We start from the raw sequence: 25,550 nt of genomic DNA on the forward strand, positions 1-25,550 counted from the left end.
TCCTTTTCACACTGTCCTAAAGTAGTCCCCACCCATTCAAACTGTATTTCCTTTCTGTCTCCTCCTCCACAGATCAAGAAAATATAAGACCTCAGGTAATGACGACAACAGAGTCAGTAATGACAAAAAATCTAAGGAAGGCTGACCAAACATATTTCCAACACTTCTAGCCTGGCATCTAGAACTTTCACGTAACAACAAAGCATCAGAAATAAACCCATCCGCACCAGCCACCAACACAGAAAAGCTAGCACTGAGTCTGAGCGTCAGCTCTGCCATGGGCATCACTGTTCTACCAGAGTCCTATTTTAGCAAGATGTGCCACAGCCTAGGGTGGTACCTCGGGCTATGCCTATACTAGTAAGCTAACAGTGCCAGGACATGGGCCTGAGCCTTGCAATTCCGTTAGAAAACTGTTAAGAGTATTTCCTGGCACCCTTTGGCCCAGGCCTACTAGCATTCTCCTAAACAATTCTCAGGCATGGTGCCAGAGTTAGGATAGGCCAAGGACCATTCCCAATTGGCAGTCTGAATGCAGCCATCCTACTTTGAGACTCAGAGAGTTCAGTGGTACAAGACAAGACCAGATCATGCCAGTTTGTTTACTACATTTGTAGCCTAAGTCTCTTGCTTAACAATACAGGGCATTAACCACTGATCAGATCTAACGAGACAGAAAAACTTTTGTCTCCATGCCTTCTCCTCTGTGACCTACATATTAAACAGCACACACCCTACTCATATGTACCTACATTAGGCTTGCCCATTGTTCCCACAACCACCTGGATTCTGTTTAAGAATCAGGTTTCAGAGTCCGAAATATTTTACCAGGTCAAAAGTTTTACAACCTTCTGTTATTGCCCCTTCAAACAAAATGAAAGGGGCTTCTTTAGCCACCTAGTGATGAGGCTAACAGCAAACGGCTCCCTGTGAGGTGATGAATTCAAAGCAGTTGTCAGATCAGACAGAAAGTCCCATGGGACCAGAGACTTTGCTGTGTAGCTAAAACCCACCCACCTATCTGAGATAAGAACTCACTAAAATGCAAATTCTTATCAGGAGTCTGTCCCCAAAGCAGGGCCCTCCACCAGTGACACACAACAGTTTGAATATCAGGGAACTCCTCTCATTGTCAGCTTCTTCAGCCTCCAAAATAATCCCCGAATGCAACCTTTTATGTTTTCCCCCCGTCCTGACATGTATTTCCCTCATGTATCCCATGGCAGGTTGTTCCAAGTTACTCAAACCACACTAGATGCCAGAAGCATGAGCAGGCAAAACTTTCAAGACGAAAGTGTTATCACTGAAGTGATTTACTGTAGATAAGAAAAAGTATAAGAAGACATGGATGATGTTGGTAGGCTTTTTTAAATCTAAGCCCATTCTATCACGTACAAAGGTAAACATCTGACAGCCATCCAGTAAAATGAGTTTCACAGGTTCAAAGCTGTTTCCTAATAAATTGCTCAGATCACAAAGACAAGCATCACTCCTTGGTGGCAACCTCAGCAGTCAGGGTCACCAGTTGCAAAGGACTGTGCTAGCCTCTCTCTTTAAAAGTGGTCCACTCGGGCAAGCAGTGAGCAGCGTGACCTTTCAGCGATCAGTCATTCTGACACATTAGGGCAAGACACATTAGCAGAAGAACATGGTTTTGGTATCACTGGTAGTGACACTGGTTCACAATTAAACCAGCAGCCTGATTTGTCCAACTCAAACTCCTAGCCCAATCACATCAAGTTTCACACCCAAAACATACAGCCAAGCAGTTCCTTATATATGCTTGAAGGAGCCCTGAAAATGTTGTCCCTAACTCTTAGGGTGGCCCAGTGGCAACTAAACAACTGACAAATCTACAGGGAATATATAATTGGCACCCTCCATACTAGATTGTTTGCTCCTTTTTTTTTTTTTTTAAACTGAAAGTGTATTACTGGGTCAACTAAATGATGACTAGTCTACAAAGATTTTTAATGACTAAAACAGAGTGCTTGTTAAAAAAAAAAAGTGCCCTCATTTTACATAAGCTAAATGGTTTGGGAACCAACAAATTAACCTGTTGGCACAAGAACTGACCACAAGCAAAACCAGAAGTACAAAATGAAAGTCGGGTCAAGAATGGTCACAAAATTTACTCCATGAGTCATGAGACATCAGATAAGTTGCAGCACGGTATTATTTGTATGGCTGATATGCTTCCACAAAAATAATTATAGCAATGGCAATAGCAGTGAGATTGACCCAATATCCTTACATGAACATAAATGTTCCTTTAACTCAGTTCCACAGTCCCATCATCTCAGTAACCACCCTAATCTTTAAATAATCAAGGTGTAGAAATCTATTGCCCTCTCTGCAACTCAAAGATATATGACATAAAATTGCAGCTGTTTCCGGAACTGTAGAATTCACATTGCCAGCCGGTTTGTGACAAGTTCTAGTGCTATCAGCACTCGGTGAAAAAGCAGGTGGGCTTTCATACATAAGCATCATGATGCCCAGAATGGTCAATACCTGTCTTTCTGTCATTAGGTTTCAAGGGGCCTATCAGAGCTCCTATTCAGCTTTGCGCAATCACTATCTCATGGCTTGACATATGGCTATCAGCTGTGTAAGCAGTGAGTTATTCTTCTAAGGAGGAGGGCTCATTAGGAAGAGTGAAGGAACTGTTTTCTCGCCACAGAGCTGTTTTCTCTTACTCTGGTCTTGAGATCTGCAGTTCAAAGGGAGCCAAGGCCTCTTCAGATGAGTGGCTTCTACAGAAGGGTGAAGGAAACTGTATATGCAGGAGTCAGGCATTTTAGTCCAGATAACCACGCTGAGGTTCTCTCCCAGTACAGACGTACTGCAGTTCTGAATGTCCGCTACAGCTTGATTCAATCATATGTGCAGAAGGCAGTGTTAAAGCTTTAATCAGGCTTGGCTAGGCAATCAAGCAGAAATCTTCATCTGCAGTAATATTTAAACCCAAGACTTTGCTCAGGTCTTAGGCACGCTGTTGGTGCAACCCCCAGTCCAAGCCTCAGTTTGTCATCCAGCAGGGAAAAGTAATAAAAGGTAGCATTCAGTCTCTGTATGAGAGATGGCTTTGCATGAATTGCATTGCTCCACAATGAAGTGTCTGTAGCTGATTGAGAAATGACATTGTTGCATATTTCAAATCTTTTTCTTGCCTCTAGCTGTTAAAGGCTGAGAATGCTGCACTCATTCCCACTGCTAAATGGGAACTCTTCAAAATAGATAAGAAACATGATAAGATAGTAATGCTTCCAGTCCATCCTTCAAAGAGACAGGACTGGTTGCTTCAACACAAGTTGAAAACAGAATGCAAAATATTGAGACAGAAACAGAGACAAAAAGGGGGGCAGAGGAGGAATGGATTGAAGCCACGCTAACAGAGGAGGAAATAGCAGCCACCCTATGCCACAAGTCCAACGGTACTTTTTACATCCTTAATTCCGACAACCTTCATGCACTCTGAAACAGCATCACCTTTGATTGCACTAATCAAGGGATCATCTGTCAATTCAGAGCATTTAATGGAAACACTGCTGTGTAAATATGGATTAAGCATCCCACCACAATACAAAGACAATGGTAATAAGCAGCAGCATTAGTGAACTACGCATGCTTTCACATCATCTAAAGCACAAAACAAAAGGGCCTGGCTGAAAGACGACTGCAAAGAAACCTTGCCATGTAGTCAGAGAAACTGGGAGACACAACCTTCCAGGACAATTTCAAAGATTTGAACCACAACACAGATTTCTGCAATCATGGCAATTGCTATTTGCAAATGAAAAAAAATCTTCATGAACTAGATGAGTCCACAGAATATATTTCTATTTACTAGTTTCAAGAGTATCTCAAAAAAGGAGATGAAGTGCAGGAGATTTGAAGGTCTTTGCCACAGGAAAGGCCTGGCCCAACAAGATCCGAGAGGTCAAATAAGGTTTCTGCAAAGCTTTGTCATTAAATCCCCATTTCGTGCAAGAAAACTGATGGTAGTCTTTGCAGATAATGAAGGCCTAGGGGATAAGCAGATATATGTGGGTCAGCAGTACTCTCTCTGGTGGTGACCAGTACAGACTGCCATTGCACAGTGATTCCAAGCACCAAAGTCAAAACATACATTATCATTTACATCCTAAAATACACTACAACTGTGCAAGGCCTTTACCAAGAAAACACCCATTGCAGGCTGAGAATCCATTTGAGGCTGGAAACAAAAACAACAGAAAAGGGATTCTACAGCTGGAAAGAAGAGGGAAATTCACACATAGTCCCTTCTATTTTCTTGCAAGTGCCTGAAGGAGACAATAGGCAGGCAACAGAAAGAAGTAGTTTCTCGAAAGCTTCATCTATCATGGACTCATCTGGATGCCTGCAGGCAGACACTGCACTTGGGAGATCCTACTTTTTCAAGCCTCAGATACCCTCTCAGAGTGGGATGCCTCTGGCACTGCCAGGATCTGAACATAGGAAAGCTGGCTTGAAAACACATCACTCCCTTCCCCTTAAGGAGGGTTCAGTGTTGCCCTTCCAGGGTACATCCCAGAAGTCTAAATATTAGACTGCTCCCATAAATCCTCTATGCAGGCACCTAGTCACAGTCACTGCTATGAGCAATGAGTTGTCCTCAAATAGAGGTACAAACTCAGATAAACCTTTCTTAAGGCTCCTGTGCTACAATAATACTCCTGTATAATGTACAAAAAATGTAAAATAATCCATTCTCTCCCTCAGTACTGCTAAAGCCTTGGGACTGTCTTGTGCCTGCATTTTGGGCACTAGAGTTCAAGAAACATATAGATTAGAGAATCCAGATAATAGCACAGGAATTATCAGAGGTAAAATTAACTAGTTTTTGAGAAAAAAAGTTAAATAATTTGACAATTTAGTCTGGTCTGAAACAAAACGTGAAAACATCCGTGAAATACTTGAGGGATTGATGCAAAGAGAAAGACATCACCTCTGTGCTCACTGCAAAAAAAGACTAGACATTATGTCAGGCATTAGGAAGATATTTCTAATAATAAGGACATCTAAACACCAGGATAAATATTCAAAAATGACCCTCCTTTCAGATCAGAACATGATGGGATGGTTTCTCAAGATCCTCTCCAAGACTATTTTTCATGATTCTATGATATGATGTAAAATTGTAGAACCACATTTCCCACCCCTGCAAAGCAGTACTCCTGCCTATAGCACAAACACTGTGTGACCTGGGAAGTGGAAAATTAGCAAAGCTTTCAAACTTTTCCTCTTCCTATATTTAGGGACAAACAAGCTCCCATAATGCGTATCAGTCTGCTTCCTGCAAAAATCAGCCAAAAGTTGTGTAAAATCAAACATGCATTCAGCTATGTGTGGAGCAACTCAAGTAATTTCTGCTATCTGTGATGCTTGTTTCACTTTTTGATCCACATGCCTTTTCCTACCAAAGCCCAGGGTCTCTGTCCCTCCCTTCCACTCACTCAGCTCCCAGACTGCTATTGCAGGTGAGTTTTGTTGCAGAGGCAGCAGCATGGGGCTGGGGAAGCACAGGGCAGCCAACCTCTCCCTCCCCCCCCAGAGATCATGACACATGTTCAGACAACAACTGGCGTCCCTGAAGTGAGAGGGAGGGACAAATGGCAAAAGGGCTGATTGATGATATCACTGCAATTGAGAGGAGGGAGAGATGCAGAGCCAGAGTCAGGTCAAACACCTCATTCTGAAGGATATAACGAGACCAAAGTATGCTTGAGATAAAGGATAACAAGGGTCAGATGCACACCAAGCTGGAATGAGCTAAGGGAAGCAAAGAGAAAGGAGGTTTAGTTCTCACCTGGGTGGCAGTAAACTGGTGAAACTACATAGGGGATTTACTGATATTTTCTCATTGTGGAGATTCTGTGAGAGTGCAAAAAGAACTAAACAGCTTTGTTCATATGAAAAATCTGCTTTACTCCTATATGCCTTTGATTTGTAAAGCCTCGCTGCAAAAGACATGGGCTGGTCACGCAATTTACCAAGTGAAAAATTAAGCTCAGACATGCATCTCAGAGCAGAAGAGAACCTGGGAATTCTGCATCCTCCATCCCTGCTCTTAGACCTGTGGCTTGTAAACTGGGCTCTGCAGACCACAGGCTCAGATGAGTAAGTATTTTCAGAACTTTCTCTTTGCTTTGTTTTGCTTTTCTGTCTTTCACTTCCAGACTGTTTTCTTCACATTCTCTCTTTGTATCCAGAGCAAAAGAACCTTTTAATCTGTTTGCATTTCAGCCTTTAGCAGCTGATTGTGCACTACACTTAGTCTGAACAGAAAACTCTACTAGCAGTATTGCCAGCCCCAAATATTCAAGTCATAACACAAGCCCCTAAAAAACTCATGAGCATTTATGTTTTGCTAATCTTCTATCTTCAAACTTTGCTTTACAACTAGAAGGGCTACAAATGTGCCATTTAAAATGAAAGCTGTGATCTTCCTCAATTTACATATGTCAGGAACCAGACTTTTAAGAAAAATGTCCCATGTTGTTGGGATTCAACAGTAGAAAATCTTGATCATTCACAACTGACCAAAACAACAGAAGAGCAAAGCTAATTTAGATCACTTCCCAACAAATTTCCTTTTCCATCTCCTTCCTTTCCTCAATTGCTCTTTTAGCTGTCTCATAATAAAAGAGCAACATTACCCAAACCATATGTTTCACCTTCCAGAATCAGAGTTTATCTGTATCTACTGATGGTGAAACAGGCAGAGAACAGGGTAGGACAGGAAACCACACCTCACAGCTGAGACAAATGGTCTGTTTGCTACTCTATCTGAGCACCAGAGCCCTAATCTTGGATGCAAACAAGATTGTGAAATATATATAGAAAAAAAAAAAAAAAGCCTGTGATGCTTATCATATTTCAAGATGGGTGGAGTGCAAAATCCAGAGATACTAGATCAATTACAACTACAAAGCAAGTAAGAAAAGGGAGCATAACATAAATATTTTGAGTCTGTAGGATGTGGGTTAATTTATCTGATGGCACGTGTCCTAACATATTTATACAATTGATAAGATGGAAAAAGACTTCCAGTGTTCATATAAAAATAAAGGATGGCATAATATTAAAACCTAAAAATAGTCCTGATACAACTACTTATCCAACTTGATACCTGTCTGATAAGGACAGTTCAACTTTCATACTGTTTTCATGCCTGCACAGAACACACTGCAATTGCTCAAGCTAGAAGCACATCCTGTCATTCTGACATTAAAATTTACAAGTCGGTGGTTTGTCTTTGGAAAGATGAAAGAGCCGTATTTATATACAATGTGGAGAACAATTTGGCTTTATATACTTGCAATTACCTGACTAAGTTGTGGGAGCTGCATGTGCAGGTTAGAGCTAAGTGTTCAGGGAAATTAAAGGATGGCAAATAAAAAATGTGTATGCAACAAAATATCTACCTTTGCAATCTAGTGTATTGGATAATTACTGTTACTACACTTTCACATGTAATTCATATGATTATATCTACAAACTGGTAAATCAAACCTTTAAATACTGACATCTAACTGTTGCATACCCACTATTCAATCTATTTTTAGAATGACGGTCAATGAGCATGTCTGAAATTGCTCAGGGCTCCTGTGTCTCCTTACTTGAAAGCTGGTCTTTAATTACTGCAATATTAGTATCACAGATTTGAGTGGGATTCTGTGGAATGACCATGCGGCATTCAAACAAACCACAACCTTTCTCTTCTCAGTGAATTGTCTGTGAGTTTTCCATACAGATCGACAAAACAGGCAAGAACAGATACCTAGAGAATGGGTAAGCTTAAGGGCTGCAATGTGCGGACATTGCACCTCAGTACCCAAAGACTGCTGTCAGCCACATTTTCATGTGCAAGACTGCGTGCCACCAGACAGATGCTTTGACATTTACCCAACTGGTCACTCAAACTAAAGTATCACCTGGTTTAATTTTGTCACATAGAAAAGAAATATTTACAAGATCACATATAAAATCTAAACATTTCTGCATATGTTGCAGAGAGTTAAAAGAGGCCAAAGGGAGGCAAAGGATTAATTGAATCTTGAAGTCTGGAGACTGAAAATCCTTCTGGTTTATGATCTCACCAGAGACTTACAACAGAATTATCTGCCTTTATCTCTTTGAAGTTTATCTTACTCCATCAGTAACTTTTAGTATAGCTTCTGACAATTTTCCACTTTGCTTCTTATTTGATCAGTAGTTCTTTAATGACATTGGCAGCAGTATGTTTTCATCCATTCCCTGTAGTTCTCCCTGCTGCTTAAAAGGTTTGGCTGTGTAACGAGCCTTTATTAGTAAAGTTAGTAACATATCTGCATAACTGCAGTATTATCTATTAATACTCCTGTTTTACACAGCATTTCTTCAAGGAGGATTCTGTATTTTGCAACATCATACCTGCCTAACAAAATGGCAGATAAGACAGGACACAATACAGCATGTGCATATTCATAATTAAATCAGTAACTTCAGATCATCAGCTGTGAGCTGGTAGAAAAGAGTTTGCCCTCTCTCAGCATGGTAAATCATCATTTTGAGGCTTAATCTAGGAAAAGTAAGACTATCAAAATCATGCTATGCATGCGAGTATCATATCTGTATTGTATTACCATTTAATATAAAATCCAGACTCTGTTTAAAAAAAAAAAGCTATATCCCTTGGAATTGATCATCTCATCTTGTGACATCCAGAACAAACCACAGAGAAAAGCTACTGGGTTTCATTCTCTCCACAGTTCTGATACATAATACTGTAAGGCAACCTATCAACAGGAGTACTGGAAACTGAACAGGAGCAAAACTGACTAGGAACACCTTCTTGTGTCCAAAATTCAATGGAATAAAAGTGTTACAAACAACATACACAGTGAAAAATTAACTGTATGTATTAAACCTAACAGACTGAATAGCCTAATTTAGCTGTAGTGGCATGGGACATCTAAGTTAAATTTGCAGATATAACTCCATTTGTCAGAATTACTTGAGGTATGAAATATAACAGATTATAGAGACTAAATTTTATTTAAATAGGTAAACATCTGGAGCATTATTATTAAATGAGTACAAAACTCAGCAAAATGTTCTTCTTGGTGACTAACACAATCTTTATTGTAAGAAAAGAGAACTCCATGTTCTATAACTTTAATGATACCCACTTTATTAATCTATGGAAGCAAAATAAGGACCACAATCTTCTAGGCAAAGCAAATAAGGATTGAGTCCCTATGTTTATAGCGAACCTACTTTCCCTGCAGCTTACTGGGAAAAGGTTTCTAAGCATACAAAAAAGAAAAGAAAAAGGAAACCTTTCCTTTAACATGGTCACATACTAGTCTTCTAAAAAGGACCAAAATACTCTTAATAAATCAAAGTTACTTTGATTTATTTGCAAATCCATAGTATTAAATACTTAAAGAGATTCTTTTACATTACCAGGGAACACAGGAAGCTGCTGCTAGCAAGCAACCTCAGTGCTGTGAATAAACCCATAGAATGGAGTTGTTTGCTTTTTAAAACATTGTTTATTGAGAATACTTAATGAGGACTAGGGCTTCAATAGCAAATATTTAACAAAGAGCACGAATTCCCTCACCTAACCTTTTTCTAAAGCACAACTGTCCCATCCTACTTGGGGAAAACTCATTCTGATGATAAAAAGATATGAGATTTAGCCTTTGTTTATTTATCAAAGCTATTAAAGTTTCTTAAGCAAAGGAACCTGTACCCCGCATATCTCTCATCTCATGTTTGACAGGAACAAGTTCCCATAAGATCTGGGAACTGCAGCTGTCCTGCACAGAGGAACTGCAGTCTTTTCTCCACTACAGCCAAAATTGCTTCTGCAATATATGGAAGTATAATCAATTTCAGTAAAATTCACACTACCAAAAAAAAAACCCTAACATCACCCAACTACGTTTGCATGTTAACTAGGTGCATTACCCCAGGAAGTGTAATAGTTTACATTTATTTTGCACTGGGTAAGTGCTACTCACACAGAACACGAGACGGTAAGAAAGAGACCCATGGGGCAGGAGCAGCAGTTCCTATGCAGTAACGTCAGAGCACTCAGAAAAACAAACTAATGGGAGTAAAGTGGACTTTATTTGTGAGGCCCAAGTAGATTTGAGAATTCAGGGTCCCAGTGCTACAGCATTACTTTTATTAGTGTCATAAGGCAAAACTTTTGCCCTATAACTGCCCGTAATTCCAGTGACTATATAGATGATATTATGCTTGCATGTCATGTCAGCTGTCCAATGTGGGAGGCAGGGCAGAATTCTTTCCTTTGTGATATCTTGTTAGAAGGTATTAAGTTATGGCCATCCACCAAATTTATGCAGAAAATATTTCTCACTCCAAATTTTATTTTTAAAAATTTCATCCCACTACTGCTCTTTTTACCCTCACATACTGCAGTAGATCCTCACTTTCCTTTCCTTGGTCCTAATACCATTCAGCTATCTGAATGCAGTTGTATAGAGATTCAGCCCGTAAGAACTAGGTCAATGATTGAAGAAACTGTCATTATTTAGGACAGCACATGAACATTTGACACATGCTTAAACTTAGGCCTGTGTGTGAACGCTGTTCTAAACCAAGGCCTAGAGATAGGAAAGATCCTATTCCTCAGTGCTTTATTCAAACATAATTACCAAAAAACAAACTCCATAGGGGGGTAAAGCTGCACTATCAGAATCAACCCCCCAAGATAATACTACAGCCAATCTACACCTAGTAGCTAGTAACAAAGTGACTGTGAAGGGCTCTGACTGTCTGCAGTGCCATCCTGAGACCACAGGCAAGTGTACTCTGTCAGTATCTTCTCCTGCCATTACCTAAGGCATATTACCCACTACTGCTCTCATGAAAACTGCCAAGTTAATGAATATAAATAAATAAAAAACTTGTTTTGTTTTTTAATATATGAAAATCCCACTAGTTAACACTGTGAATGCATTTAGCTGTAAGAACTGAAGCTAAAAATATATGCAGCTTGAATCTGCATTCCAGCCTGCAGCTGACAAAATCTCAAATTCAGTACTTAGGACAGAGGAGTTTTCTGAGGGTTTTGTTTTGTTTTGTCTGTAGGGTGGGGCATTTCTGCAACTTGCAGCTTTTTAAAGAATCTCTTCACAGTGAGACAGAATCCCAGTTCTAAAGGAAGCTAACTGGCACTTCAGTCAAAAGCTTTCTGAAATTAAAGACTCTGAGTTCAACTATTCGAGAGAGAAAAGGAGGATTTAAGTAGAGACTAGTTCATAAAGCAACCACATCCTTTTCATTTATCTTTTATGCTAGACAGTTTGCCACTTGGGTGAATCTGAAAAACACTGAAGACAAACTGATTTTAAAAAACAAACAAACAAAAACCTTGCCAGAAAGACAAGTCAAAAAGGGTCCAGGGACTAAGCCCATTTAGATGAAATCAGGGTTTAGTACTTATCTAGCAAAACACCAGAAAGAATTTCTGCCTTGTCCAATCTTTTAGAAATCTCTGCAGAGACTTCCCTTGCTTTGATTCTTGATCTCTGTGTGATCAAATAGTTTATTCTTCTTTTTTTTTTTACGGCATATCTGTTATCTAGTAACTTTTACTGCAGGCTTTTCTAGTTATTTGCAGGAGTGTGGTGTGCTGATGAATTCCACATCTAGAGCCTATATAGGAAAAAGGAAATATCCAGATGGAGTTTTACTTCTGAACTAGTCCGTGGATAATTTCAGAGGCGGGTATAATTGTCTCCACATGCACAGACACACCCGGCCCAATCACATATTTGTGTTTACCATTAAAGCAACATATATATAATATTTATTTATAAATAACAGGCAGTAAGGGTAGAGTTTCCAAGTGGGTGTAACGGCAACTTCTGAACAACAACAAAAGGGATGAGGCATTCTGAAAAGCAGACTCATTTCTGGATCCGTCCCTGTCACCCCCCAGCGAGGCAGAGACACCCGCGTGCTTTCCCCCGCCCAGCGGCCAGGGCACCGCCAGGATGCTACGAGATCCGGCACTTCCATCGCTCGGGCGGCAGGGTTTTTCCTCACCGGAGGAGAAAAGGCGGTTGCTGGCGGTCCCGCTCTGCCCACGGCGGACCCACGCCGGCCCCTCGCACATCCCCCCTCTCAGCCTCTCGAGCAGAAGAAACTCCCCCTCGGCGGAGCGGGCCTGGCCCCAGGCACTTCCCACAAGTTGTGCCAAGCGCTGCCGCGCCGCCGGGACGCACTCGCAGCCCCCGGCCCGCCCGGGGAGGAGCCGCTCCGCGCCGGGCCGGGCCGGACCAGGCCGCCCACCCAGCCCCCCCCCCCGGTGCCCCTGAGGGGGCTTCCCCCGCCCGCGCCCCGCGGCGCCGCTCACCGACTGCAGGAAGTGGAGGGTCCCCACGTAGTCCCGCTCGGTGCTGAGGATCTCGTTGAGGACGCAGAGGCGGAGGCGCAGCTGGCGGTCGGTGTCCTTGGGGCAGCCGGCGGGCTCCGCGGCGCTGGGGGGGCCGGGTGGCGGCGGTGGCGGCGCCTCCATGGTGGCGGCCGCGGGGCGAGGCGTTCCGCTTCCCCGCCGCTCTCCTCGGCCGCCTCAGGAGCCCCCCATGGCCGCGCGGTGCCCGGCGCGGCTGGGCAACGGCACCCCCTGCCGCCCCCTCGGCCCTGCCTCGCCCGCGGGTGGAGGCGCTACAGGGGCCGGTCGCTGAGGGGAGCCCGGCTGCGGGACATGCCGGGGTAGCGGCGCAGCGAGCGCTCAGCGGCGAGGCAGCGCTGAATGAAGAGGGAAGGGAAGCCCCGGCGGCGGGGAGGGCGGTGGGGGGGAGAGAGAGGCGGGCGGGGAAGGCGGGACGGGGAGGGCGAAGGCGGCGGAGCCCGGCCCCTGGGGGCCTGGCCTGGCCGGGCCGGCGGCGGGCAGCGGCCTGACGAGGCGAGAGCGCGGACGGGCGGGAGTCAGGCGGCGGGAGCGCGGCCTCACCCCCCACACACTCCCGAACGCCTACACACACAACTCTCACACCCGCGCTCCCTCACCTCCTCACCCCGCGCACACATACACGTCTCACACCCCGCACTCCTTCACCCCACACACACACCCGCAGCCCCTCACACACACCTCACACCTGCCTCACACCCGCACTCCCTCATCCCACACACCCCCCTCACTCCCTCGCACTACACCCCTCCATACACAGCTCACACCCTGCACTCGCACATGCCTCACGCACACCACACACCCTGCACTCACAGCCCCCGTTCCCACGCACTTCACACGCCATGCACTTGCACCACCCCCTCCCCACGCTCACACACCACACACTACATACACACAGCACACCCAGACACTGGACTCATACATACACCCCACACCACATTAACATAGCACAGGGAGATAAACACCCCATGGCTACTTGCACGTACAGAGAATTGCACCCAAATCTATGGACCCCCCTCCTCTGCACAGCCCTGAGGGGTGGACGCACAAACACAACTCACACACAGAAGTACGTACAGGAATACACACACCAGAATGTACACAAATATGCAGAAATAAGCTGTCGCAAACTTCCATGCCAACAGAGAATATATACGACAAACATGTTTCATTGCTGTGAATCAAAATATGGGGTTTTTTTAAGTTGGTTATAGCTGCTTGTGCAAAGTGAGTGCAAGGCATAAGGGCGGGGGCGAACGAGGCAAATTGCACACAAAAATAGACCGAGTCCTGCAATTCAGTGCTGCTCCCACTGCCTTCCAAAAAGCTAACTCCATTCATACCAGTGGAGATTCTCCCAAACATCTTCATTACACCATAAGAAAGCTGCCAGGCTTTTGTCAAACTACAAATACATATTTATTTATTTTGAATTAAGAAAAAAAAGTTTCAAGAGGAAATTTTAAAAACGTTAATAATGTGAACTTTTAAGTGGCATAAAGATAGAGACACTTATCGAATCTATTACCTTAAACACTAACACAAATAATGTAATAAATCATCATCTTCCTCAGGCTAAAATAAAATACCTCTTTGGGTATTTTACCTTAACAGTGACTTTTTTCTGTCTTGACTGATCTTCTTTATTCTAGTCATTAAGTTTTCTATTCAGGAGAAAACGATGGCAGTATAACACACACAATTGTCATCTTGAAGGCTTCATGAATATCATGTTACACGAAATGAAAAAACAGCTCTTCGGTCAACGTATAGTTGCAGCAGGCTGCAGGTCTGCAGTATAAAGAAAATATCTAAGATGCTTTCAGTCCTAGGTGTGGAAATTGCCTTTATCAAGTAACAATAATATATTACTTCACCACGTCTCCTTAAGATGTAGCCTTGGGTCAAGGTGCACACCACGCACCTTCACAAACATGACTCTCGTGATACGTTGTAATACCACTTTCTGCAACCTCATCAAAGAGAAATGTTTCCTTCACTCTTAAGTCAGTCTGAAACACGATTGCTCAAAAGGGGAAGGAAAATGTGGGAAAGCTCTTGTCTTCCTAAATGTAGGGGGTCTGAGGGAAAAGCACTGAGGGGAAGCGAATAGCAAGGGATAATTCTGGGTTTTATGCAGATCTCAGCTGTACTGAGGAGCGCTATGGGAGATGGAAGAGCACCACACCGCAGGCCTGAGACAAGGACAGGGAAGCAAAGTCTTCAGAAGGTCAGCTTAGACTAAATTCACTGGTTTTCTTTCAAGTTGTTTATGTTTGACCTTTTGTTTTCTTCTGAAAGTCACCACAGCATTTTCATTTATTTACTCAGTGTGTCTCCAGTTGATGTCTTTTTAAAAATCATCAAAACTTTTTTCTGTTTGGGGCAAGTGGCAAGACTCTTCTAAAAGAGCCTAACTGTTTAAATAACAATACACTCTATTAGGAAAAATCAGCATCTCCAAAGCTACGCCCCCACCCTGTGGCTGAATGAGAAAGTTGTTAGTTTTAGTTAATTTGTTAACTCTGTCTCCTGTGTTTGCCTCAAAAGTCTTACAATAATTTCATTTCCGTAGCAAATGCTGAGACAGGAGGCCGTCATAGAATCAGTAGGATGTTATCTGAGCAATGCCTGAACTACTGTGGTGTGCGTGCCTTTTTGTTGACATTATGTATGAGCTACATTGCTTCAAAATACTTTTCTAGGTTTATTGTCAGCATTAGAAGCATTACTGTGTAAGGATTTTTAAAAGGATGTTACTTGTGACTGGAGAGATTAAAATGTTAAGAAAAAAGTTTACATTAAAATTAAAGGGAGATTTTTCAGTCTTTTTAGAAATTGTTTTCTTTTAGCTGTAGGAAAATTCATTTTGGTGAAGTCCAAATTATCTCAGACATACACATAATCCTTACTTTAGAATGGATATTTTATTAGTTGCTAGCATAGCTTTTCACTTTAAAGACAAAAATTTGTAATTGGCCAGCAAGCTCTTTTATTTTTAAAGGAATATTGTGTATTAATTGAATGAAGCTTCAACTGAATATACGTTCCTTTCAGCTTGTTTTCTTTTTGCTTCTTTTTCATTTTTTTATATTTTTAAAAAGGAAGTAGTTTACAACTACTGTTCAGTTTTGAAGAGAATTTTTACTGCCAGTATTTTTTTCAAGTGAGCACTTCAAAAGCAAACAAAATATGCTGCTACTTTGTTAAACAGTCAGGAAGTCAATTATCAGGAGGCTGACATATCAATTACCATGAAATTCACCATCTTTCATGAAGATATAATTAATTTACATGGGCTTGTAAGTTGTTTGGAGCTGTTATATTTGTACATTGTCTACCACAGTAGCACCAAGGTGGTAAGGTCTCTACATGGTATCACAATACCAAAGAAAATAATCATCAATTATGTGTTTGTCTGCATACTGGCTGTATTCACTCTTGTAGGAGAAAACATTCACTGTTGGCCTGCTGAAGGCTCTAGGAAAGCTCCCAGAAAGTTGTGTGGGATGTGACTGGGACCCTATTTGCTGTAGAATAAGATTTAGAAATCCAGAGTGATTGTAGAATTTGTTCGTTTATGCTGATATACCCTTTAGCCTCATCAAGGAAGATCTGGTAAACCACCCACCTGCCTTTTCCCCACTGTTTTTTTTTATTCTCCTTTAACCATTGTTATTCCTTTCTGAAAGGAATATCTGTTCATCAGGCTTCTCAAAAGCATACCGTTCTGAAGTTTGCTGAAGTTAACAGATGTTCTTTCTGCTAACTTTAGGAAATTTTTAATCAAATCCCTATTTCTGGCTTATCAAAAAATTGCCGTTCATGCTTAGTTTCAAAGTGACTTGATGACAAAGGCAGATGTTCAAGTGTGTTACACATTTTGCATGACCCTTTGTCTGTGCACACATTGTATATATGATTTATATGAACCAATCCCATACATGTATTTATTTTTTGTGGTGCTAAATAAACTCCAGCCTCACATGCTTTGATTTATGAAAATGTTTATACACCTTTTCAGTGGAATTTAGTACACCACAATTTCACAGTTTATTGAACCTCTCTGTGGTGAAGAGCACGTGGACAATAAAGAGTGTGGGGTACAGTGTGCATCTAAGAGACCAGGTATCCGAACACTACTTTCCTGTATTGATCTCCACTGGGTCTTTGTGTGTATGTTCTTATTGTTGTGTTAAAAGAGCCACTGAATTATAGGTTCCTGTAGGTTAGTGTACCAAGGTGGTTTGTCTGGATCTCTTGGTGAATATGGATCTCGAACAGTCCATGTATGGCAAGCTAACTTTAAGAGAAGCTTAAAGCTGGGAGTGAGCTTTGTGTGGAGCTGCATATGAGCTACTAAGAAGTGCTGCAGAAAGGCAGGCCATCACAGAGCTCTTGCTCACATGATCACAGTTACACTGTTTCCAGATCTGGTACACGATGTCCATGGGGCACCCTAAATTTACCATCTTTGTTCAGCATTTACTAATCCACAGCCCATTTCACTGAGCAGTACAGGAACACCCAAGGACTCATGGGAAATCAATAGGTCGGTTGAAACGTGGTTCCCCAAAACAATTTTGGCACTCAAGCCCTGTGTATGATGTACCTGGCTCAAGGTAGTTTAAGGATTTCCTGAGCTAGAGGTTGTATCTGGACCATTGTTTTTAATAGTCACCAGTGGGCTATTTCCCAATGAATGTTCCTAAAGCCTTTTGCACACATTTAAGCTTTTGGCTTTTCCAGGATCCTTTAGCAATTGGTTCCACATTTAATGATGTACTGTATGAAAAAAAAATATTTCCTTTTGCTTCAGACCTGATAATTTCCTTGGTTGCACCTTAACTTTAGTATTGCAAGAAATAGACCTTAATCATTGTCCATGCTTTACTCACCATTTAACATTTTGCAGACCTTTAGTATATTTCCCCTCAGTGGTCTCCACATCAAGTAAAAATGCCTTAATCTGTTAGACTCTCCTCATACTGAAGCTATTTTACATGGTTGACCATCTTTATTGCCCTTCTCTGTACCTATAGCAGTTCTACTATATCCTTTTAGAGATGGCAGTAATGGATTTCTGCAATACATTAAAGATGAATGTGTATCAGAGATTTGTTCAGTGGTACCATGATGTTCTGTGTGCTGTGTCCATATAGGTTCTAAAATGCTGCTTGCTTTTATGGCTGCTGCTGAGCAGAGAATAAACCCTGACTCCAGGAACTGTTTATTGAATGGCAGTAGCTAATTTAAAACCCGTCATTGTATCTGTAGATATGCAGAGTAATTCTAGAAACTTCAGTCAAAATAATGTAGTTGATAGAGATTTCCATCAGTGTAATTGAAATCAGATTCTGGCCTGTGTGTAGTGGACATGAATCACCTTTCACCTACCCCTGTATAATTCATTGCAGCTTACTGATTTCACTAAAGCCACTGCTGATTTATGCTACCTAAGAATTAATCCCTTTGATTTCTACAAATGATTTATCTTCAAGCAAGATATATAGAGGTAGTTTGCAGTGAGCTTTGCAGAAATAATTTCTCAGGTTCTTACTCTCCAGGAACCTAGACTGCCAGTGGAGCATTTGCATTTCTTTTCATTTCTTTTCTTAACAACAGCGTAAAAATAATTTTAGAATAAAAAAGCTCAGGTAACTTGACTGCAGAGTGACTTGGAACAAATAGAGAGACGCTTAGAGTGAGCATGGAGAACAAAGAAACAGAATTGCTAGGCAGGGTTGGGTGGAATTCTCTTTGATTAGAGGGTAATATTGTACACACATTCAGTTAAACTCTGAAAGCACTTAATTAGACTCACGGTGTGTAGCAGAAGGAGGTAAGTATTATTAAGTCCATTTGAAAATGGGGAAACTGAGATATAGACAGCTGAAGTGGCTGCCCAAGAACACAGTGTCAATATGTGCAAAACTGGAATTCAGGAATTCATGGTTCCCGGCTTTGACTTACAGAGCCCACTCAAAGGGGCCCTCACGATGTCACACGAGTTTCCAGTCAGCAACTCAGATTTTAACCATGGTGTTGTTCAGGCCATCTGGGAGTGTGATGAGGCAGCAGTGCCTGAAGCCTGTGCTTCTTCTTGGCGTCCCCATGTACCTACTTATTTGATAACTCTAATATCCCAGAGAAGACTGAAGGTTAACACAACTTCATGACAAAAATGATTCAGGATTTGAGAAGAAAGAGGGAGATACTGTAAACCATATCATGGGATGTGCACACAACATTTTGTAAAATGTTGTATCACAGTTTCACTTAGCAGAGGGACAGCACAATGTGAATGGACAGTTGTTTCCATCATAAGGTCAGGTGAGATGGACAAAACTTTTTGAACATATTCCTGGTATTGAACTCACTAATTAGTTGAAAATGCAGCCTATTTCCTTTTCATAGGCTTCAGTGAGCTTTGTGTCAAATCCTAAACACATATAATTGAGGAAGAAGCATGTCTTATTTCAGGCATTCTATAATCAAGTCAAGACATCCAAATTTTGAAGACATTCTGGGAGGAGGTTGTATTTGTTATTACTCACTTCTCTGATACCTCTTTTCTTTCCAATTCCTGATTCACCTCTTTTATCATATTTCCCCTCTTTTGCTCTTCTTCAAACATACCCACCTACTTAAAACTAATCACGTACTAAAAAGTGCATAATTAGATTTTCATGATGCTCTTTCCTGACATAATTTTTGATTATGTAATTAAGGGTTCTCATTGGGCTCTTGAATGGAGAGAAGATTTTTGGTTTAATTAATCAAAAGGTCTTGCTCAATTCAGGGTATTTTTAAGCAGTTTTGTGTTTAAGTAATGTGCAGAAAGCATTTCTATTATTCCTGACATATAATGTTATATGATATGCTCTTTACCCTCTGAAGTCAACAACAGAGAAACATTGTCTTGACAGCAGGCTTAGGCACTTTTATCTAAAGCACCAGAACTAGGTGTGGGGAAAAGAAGATGCACCAAACTTCAATATCCTTGAAGTAGGATAATTTTTTTATCATTATTTTGCAAATATATTTTTTTTATTTTGCAAACTGGAAGTTTGTCAGATTTTGATGAAATAGTCAATTAAACTGGGGTTGTTCCAAGTGATTTTTTTCCCATATGAGACCATTTACAAGTTTGCAATTCCTGACATTTTTTGCTGACAAATTAACATTCTTATGAAATTTACTGTTTTGGGGGAGTACTAAGAGAGGCTGCTGGAAGTTTTGCAGATTGTATTGCAAATAAGTATTTGCCCTGAGCTAACGCAACCAAGCAAAAGTCACTTCTTTTATTTTTTTCTCTATAAGTACATGAAAAAATAACACGAATGATGGTGCTTGTTTTTGTTTATAAATTGCTTCTTCCTAACTGCATGTGTATTATTTTCAACCATCGGTACCTCTTACAGGAAAAGCCACCTACCTTTGTGTCAGCACAACCAATGTGTATAAAAAAAGTAATTAAGAGGTGGAGACTAGAATTATGCAGCCACTTGTAAACTTGTGTGGTTTTCATAACTAGAGCCGGAAAAAGAGTCTCCCTCATGGAACAGAGATTTGAAGATCAGACTGAAAATGTTTTATGAAATACATACTATCCAGCAGGCATCCATCCATCCGCTCTTCTTTTCTCCAGTTCTATTCTCTGCTTTCTCCCATGCGCCTCAGTGGTTTTGAAGATGTAGATCTTGATTTTGGGATCTAGGGATTGGCAATAGCTCAGCAATCTGTCGTCTGCTGGCTTTCAACTGCAACATGTGCTTAAGAGGTTTGATGGATCATTCACATGCTTAAGTTCAGATCATGCTTAAGTGATTGACTCAGTTGGGGCCTACTCCCTGTGTTGGTGTAAGGGAAAGGAGCAAGACATCATATAACGTGATGCTGCATTAGCTGCTTCTTTGACACTCAGTGCTCCAAATGTATTTGAACAGAGATGTAATTTCTGGTTTTTATTGTCTGCACCTGTAATTTTGGTCAGATAGAAAATACCTTTTTTTTTTTAAATACTGGGGGACATGAGTAACCTAATATGCATTTGTGAGATGATATGTGAACTCTTCTCCACTAAATACCAAGAGTAAGGGAGGTCTGCATTTGATAAACTAAAGATCTTTTACTAAGGATGGGCTGAACCAGTTAGATATCACATTAGCACAAAATAGATAGCTTTGTCATAATACATAACTTTGCCATTTACAGTCTCCCTGGGCATCTTGTATTCAGGGTAAAACTCTCTCCACGGTTATTGTAGTGCAGATATTTTATATCCACAGAGCTGAATTAATGTAATTGGGAAAATTTAGTCCTGTGTGTAGCTTAGACTGTGGTTTTATGGTTGAACTGGAGTCAATCTAAGTGTGAGCTACCCTTTTTCCCCTTTCTACATTGCTGCGTGTTTTCATCACCTCCTTTGTGACACTGTGGTGAACAGGATCAGGAACTGATCAGCTGATCCAGCTGAAAATTAACCGGAAGGCAAACAAACAAAAGGTCCTTTTTTAGTCAGATTTGCTCCCTGACTGGCTCAGTGTGCAACCCCCGAGAGCTACTGCTGGCATGAGAAGAGGCATAAGGTCTTGTGGTAAGGGCAGGGCTAGGAGAAGGATGGGACTGCCTCCTTTGGCAGTAACTCACATGCAGATCAGTTTAAAGCCATTTGTGAAGCTATAGCCTTACACTGCTTCATGCATCAATGCTGGATGCAGTCCATGGAATTATAACCACTTATACAAGGTCAGTGCATGGGCTGTGAGCTCACAGTGTAGGAGTAGAAAGACATTCTGGGAGATCATCACCCAGCTCTATCAGGATACTAATTGACTACAGCAGTCCCACTAGAGAATGGGAATCAGACTTTTTTTGCCTTATTGTTTTTTTCAAAGGGGCCTTTTCTTTTTCTCTTGCTGATTTTGCACAGAAACATTAAAAGTAGGTGTAGCAATAAAAATGCCGTTAAACTGACAGTATCGCTCATGAAATCACAGAACACTTTCACTTGAATTACAGTGTAAATGCTGTACAAGTCATAACAGGAAGCCAGTGATAGCAGATTAAAGTTAGGAGGAGGCCTACATGCTTTGCCACAAAAGATGGAACTTGGTGTAAACACTAATGGCCCAGAACACAGCATGCAGAAGGTCTTAGACTGAAAATGGAAGGAAACAGGGCAGATCTGCTTTTCTTGCAGCTTTTCTTAACAACCAAATTGCATTAACAATAGCAAAATACTCTTTCCTTTTCAAAACTGAAGAAAAATATCACCATGTAGACTCAATGCTATGCTGGAATTGCTTTTCAGGAAAAAAAAAAGTTAATTTGAACTGAATGTAGCTAACATGCTACAGAATGCTTTGTTTAAACAAAAAGTACTTACCAAAGTCTAAGGTGTTTGTCTTCAGCATGCATGAGGTTTGGATTTTATAGCTCATAGGTGCACCCTAGTGTTAAGTGACTATAAAGTATAAAATGCTAAGCAGGATTTTCTTTCCCTTTCTGAGGATGTTGACTTGAACTAGATTGTGCAGCCGATTTTACATTGCTGATCTCCATGATGATTTATGACATAAATAGTCCCAAGCCCTCAAATGGGCCTGCACAATTCAGACTTTTCTGGAAGTCCTTGCAGACTTCAGACAGCAGCCCTAAGCTCTGCCAGTCCCTGGGGAAGAAGGCAAAATGCCTTTTATGTTTGCTTTCTCCCAAGCATAAAGAGAGGAAACACCTCTTTAGAAGTGTGCAGACAAAGCCTTCTCTTTGAATGGCTGATGCTTTGGGCATGGCTTGCACTAGAGCTGTATTTTCATTATTCAAGCACCAAAATCTCTGCAGAGCCCCATCTTTCCTGTGCTCCTCTAGAGGGGCAGAAGTCAGTGTTTTGTATGTGAAGTTTGGGCTTTGGCTAGATGTCTGTTTGGTATGCACCAGGTCACAGCAACAAAGAAAGTTCGCGCAAGGTAATCATACAAATAGGCCAACTGAAGTCATTGACAATACCCATGTGCATAAGGGTGGAGGGGGGTGGGTTCAGTAAATCTGAGTCTCCACATTTCATTTGAATGACCTCTGATATGGAAATTATTTTTCCACTCTACTGGCTGAAGAGATTACAGAACCATTTCAGTTTCAAATAGAGCATGCTTCCTAATAACACCAGACCAGGACCGTTAACAGCTTCTTTCTTCTATGTCAGTACAACATATTGCAACTAAATTTTTGTATTGGAAGTTTCCTTAAAATGGTAGCTGGGATTTAAGTAACGAAGTACAGAGATATAGGGGGAAGCTAGAGCACTAAAATACCAGTTTTAAAAAGAACGCCAAAAGAGCCAACATAATGATGAGACAGAGACATTCAAGAAGGTTGTGGAAAAGCTTCCAGTGACAACAGCATAGAAAAATCATTGTGCACTTTATAAACCGAACCAATCCAGAGGGAGAGAGAAAGAATCAGTCCCATACCCCCAATTTCTCCACATACACACTCTTCCGTTTTGTCAATATGTTTCTTTTGTTCCAGTAATATTTAGTCTCATAAAGCATTTGGGAAACACTGAAAGGATAAAGAAAATGAAGCTTGAATAAAATAAGGGTGACTGGAGAGCTCACGAGCCCTGTTGGGTTACACATGTTAATTCTGGCCCAGTAGGCAGAAGATACAAGAGGCAAAACCAGAACAAAGCTCCTTTTGTCTAAATGGAGATTCCTCTAAAGAATACCTAACAGCAAATCAAGAATAAATGAATACAGTAATGAGCAGAGAGAGGAAGCCTTTCCTGCTGAGAGGAAAGGAAACAAGTCTTTTAAAATCTGAATCAAGGAGCCAAGGAACTGTCTTGAACTAGCTTTGTGAAAAGCATGAAGAGTTCTGTATATGCATGAATAAAATCTGTACTGTATGGTAAAAGCCAGGGACATTTCTTGATGACTCTCTGAGTTTCTTACAAGAAATGATGAGATACAAAGATCAGATGAAAGGTCAGAGAGAAGGTCATTTATCAATTTAATTCCTGGTGCTACTAATAGTTCTTCTTGTGACTGAAGTCACCCCACTAGTAAGCAAAATCAAGGCTTATGCACAGGCATGTGTGTCAGACGTGACGAACAGTTGCTAAAACCCTATAAATCTGCAAACATTGTTCAACCCCTTTCCGTTTAAGAAATTCTGACAGGATTTTGTTATATTGTAAACCAGGATCTTCGGTAGCTTAGTATTCTGCTTCCTTCATTTTTACTGAATACAAGGTTTCTGTCAACAAAATCTGAATAGTTACACTATTACCTATGTGAAAAGCAAAACACAATGCAAAACAGGCTTTTCTGTGCACAAGATGATAGAATATGTAACAAGTCAGTCCTGTGGTATTCAGATACATGCAACTCTAACTAGCAGTTGCTTGCGTGGCAAATAAAGTCTCATTATCACCTCGCAGACAGGGAAAATTGGAAGTGAGTGATTATCCAGCCCTGGGTCTTCCACCTCTCAGGCACTTCAGGGTGTGGGAGCTACTCAATTTCATTTGCGTCTTTCCACTCAATTAGACTTCTCACTCTGCACTCAAAAGCAGTGATTGGCAAAAATATTTTTCCCATCTGCTCTCTCACTCTGGCTGCTATTTTTCAAAAATAAATACATTTCTTTTTTTAAAGACAAGTTGTTTCTAATGTTTTTATATATTTAGGTAATTGTAGGCTTTTCTGGCCTAGATATGGTTCTGAAGACTATAAAAGGAAAATAGTCTCAAATTTTCAAGCCTGAGTATGTTAAGCTTCTTCAAGTGACTGTTTTTAGGGCTGCTACCCACCAGAAGCACACACTGATGTCAGTCAGTGGGAGCAGTGGGTGTTCAGTAAAATAGTTCAGTAAAAGAGGCCATGAAGGTAATCATATTTGGATATGTGAACACTTTGATTTAAAATCTGATCTTCAGATTCTATTGCATCTCTGGTTGTGTAAACACTGTTATGTTCCTAACAGATCCTATTATTGTTACATATTATTTGTTATTATGTCAATGAACAGAGACTGCAGTTCAGGATCGAAGTGTCTTTATTTGCTTCTGTATAGTACATCTGAAGATGTGGTTTACAGTACTGAGTCATGTGAGTCTTGTATTCTACCTAATAGGTACCAGACCACTACTGATTTCAGTAAGGAGCTCTTTCTGCCAGGACTACAAAAAAAAAAAAAAAAAAAAAAAAAATCTCTAATTTGTTTTTGATTGAAATGTGGGATTTTAACAAAATTATTCTGTGGGAAAAGTGCCTGCTTTCTTTGGACATGTTGCTGATCCTTTGAAAAGCAAAAAATATGAAAACTGCAGATTTGGGGTGTAGCCAAAGTATTAGTTTTTCAGATTTTTTTATAAGAAAGTCCAGGTTGTCTTGTGAGAGAGAGAGCTGAAAATCTGATCAGTCCTGTTGGCTTTATAAGGAAAGAAGAATTTAATTTTTATTGACTTAGAATTGTTTAAATCTCACATATTCCATATATGGCTATTATCCTTTGTAAATTACTTCAAGGTAAAATACTAAGGTAAAAGATAAAATATCAGCACTGTGCAGAAATACTGATGTTATTTTCAGAGGCCTGACTGTGGAGGTAGAAGAGTATCCTTGTGTTAGTGGAGTGCTCTGTGTGGAGTAATTACAGAAACAGCTGGTCTAATGTGTCTCGCACAGCGCTGTGTAAATACAGCTATATTGCCTCTCCCATCAAATGATTTTTTTTTCATATCATGACATTGTCCGGTGCTGTTTAGATATATTGTCAGTGTCCTTTTCTCAAATTACAGAGCTTCCCTGGGTAGGAATTCAAATTCAGTGTGAGTGTGCTGGCAGTAAGTTGGTCAGAAAGATACAGAAGGTCTGAGATCTGGATTTGAAGAGAACAGTGGGAATGAAAGGGAGAGAATTGTATATAAACCTTATGATGAAATGTCTTGCTAATACCACCTGAATACTCATGTAAATACCCACTTAATAATTTGTTTTAGTAATCCTTCAGTTACCTCAATTATACTGTTAGCAATGGGAGAACACTTTACCATCTGGATTTATTGATTTTAGGGCATGCA

The 25,550-nt window shown here is 40.9% G+C and overlaps 1 protein-coding gene across 1 annotated transcript in view; it reads right to left on the reverse strand.

Annotated features, from left to right (window-relative positions):
* Positions 1-12,565, reverse strand: part of PREX1 (phosphatidylinositol-3,4,5-trisphosphate dependent Rac exchange factor 1) — a 170,850-nt gene extending 158,285 nt beyond the window's left edge. Inside the window, exon 1 of the mRNA XM_050907593.1 lies at positions 12,404-12,565. Coding sequence (XP_050763550.1) covers positions 12,404-12,565 — 162 coding nt within the window. The remainder of the gene's footprint in view (positions 1-12,403) is intronic.
* Between the last annotated feature and the right edge of the window lie 12,985 nt (positions 12,566-25,550).

This window comes from Gymnogyps californianus, chromosome 17 (genome assembly GCF_018139145.2).
Source record: "Gymnogyps californianus isolate 813 chromosome 17, ASM1813914v2, whole genome shotgun sequence".
NCBI lineage: Eukaryota > Metazoa > Chordata > Aves > Accipitriformes > Cathartidae > Gymnogyps > Gymnogyps californianus.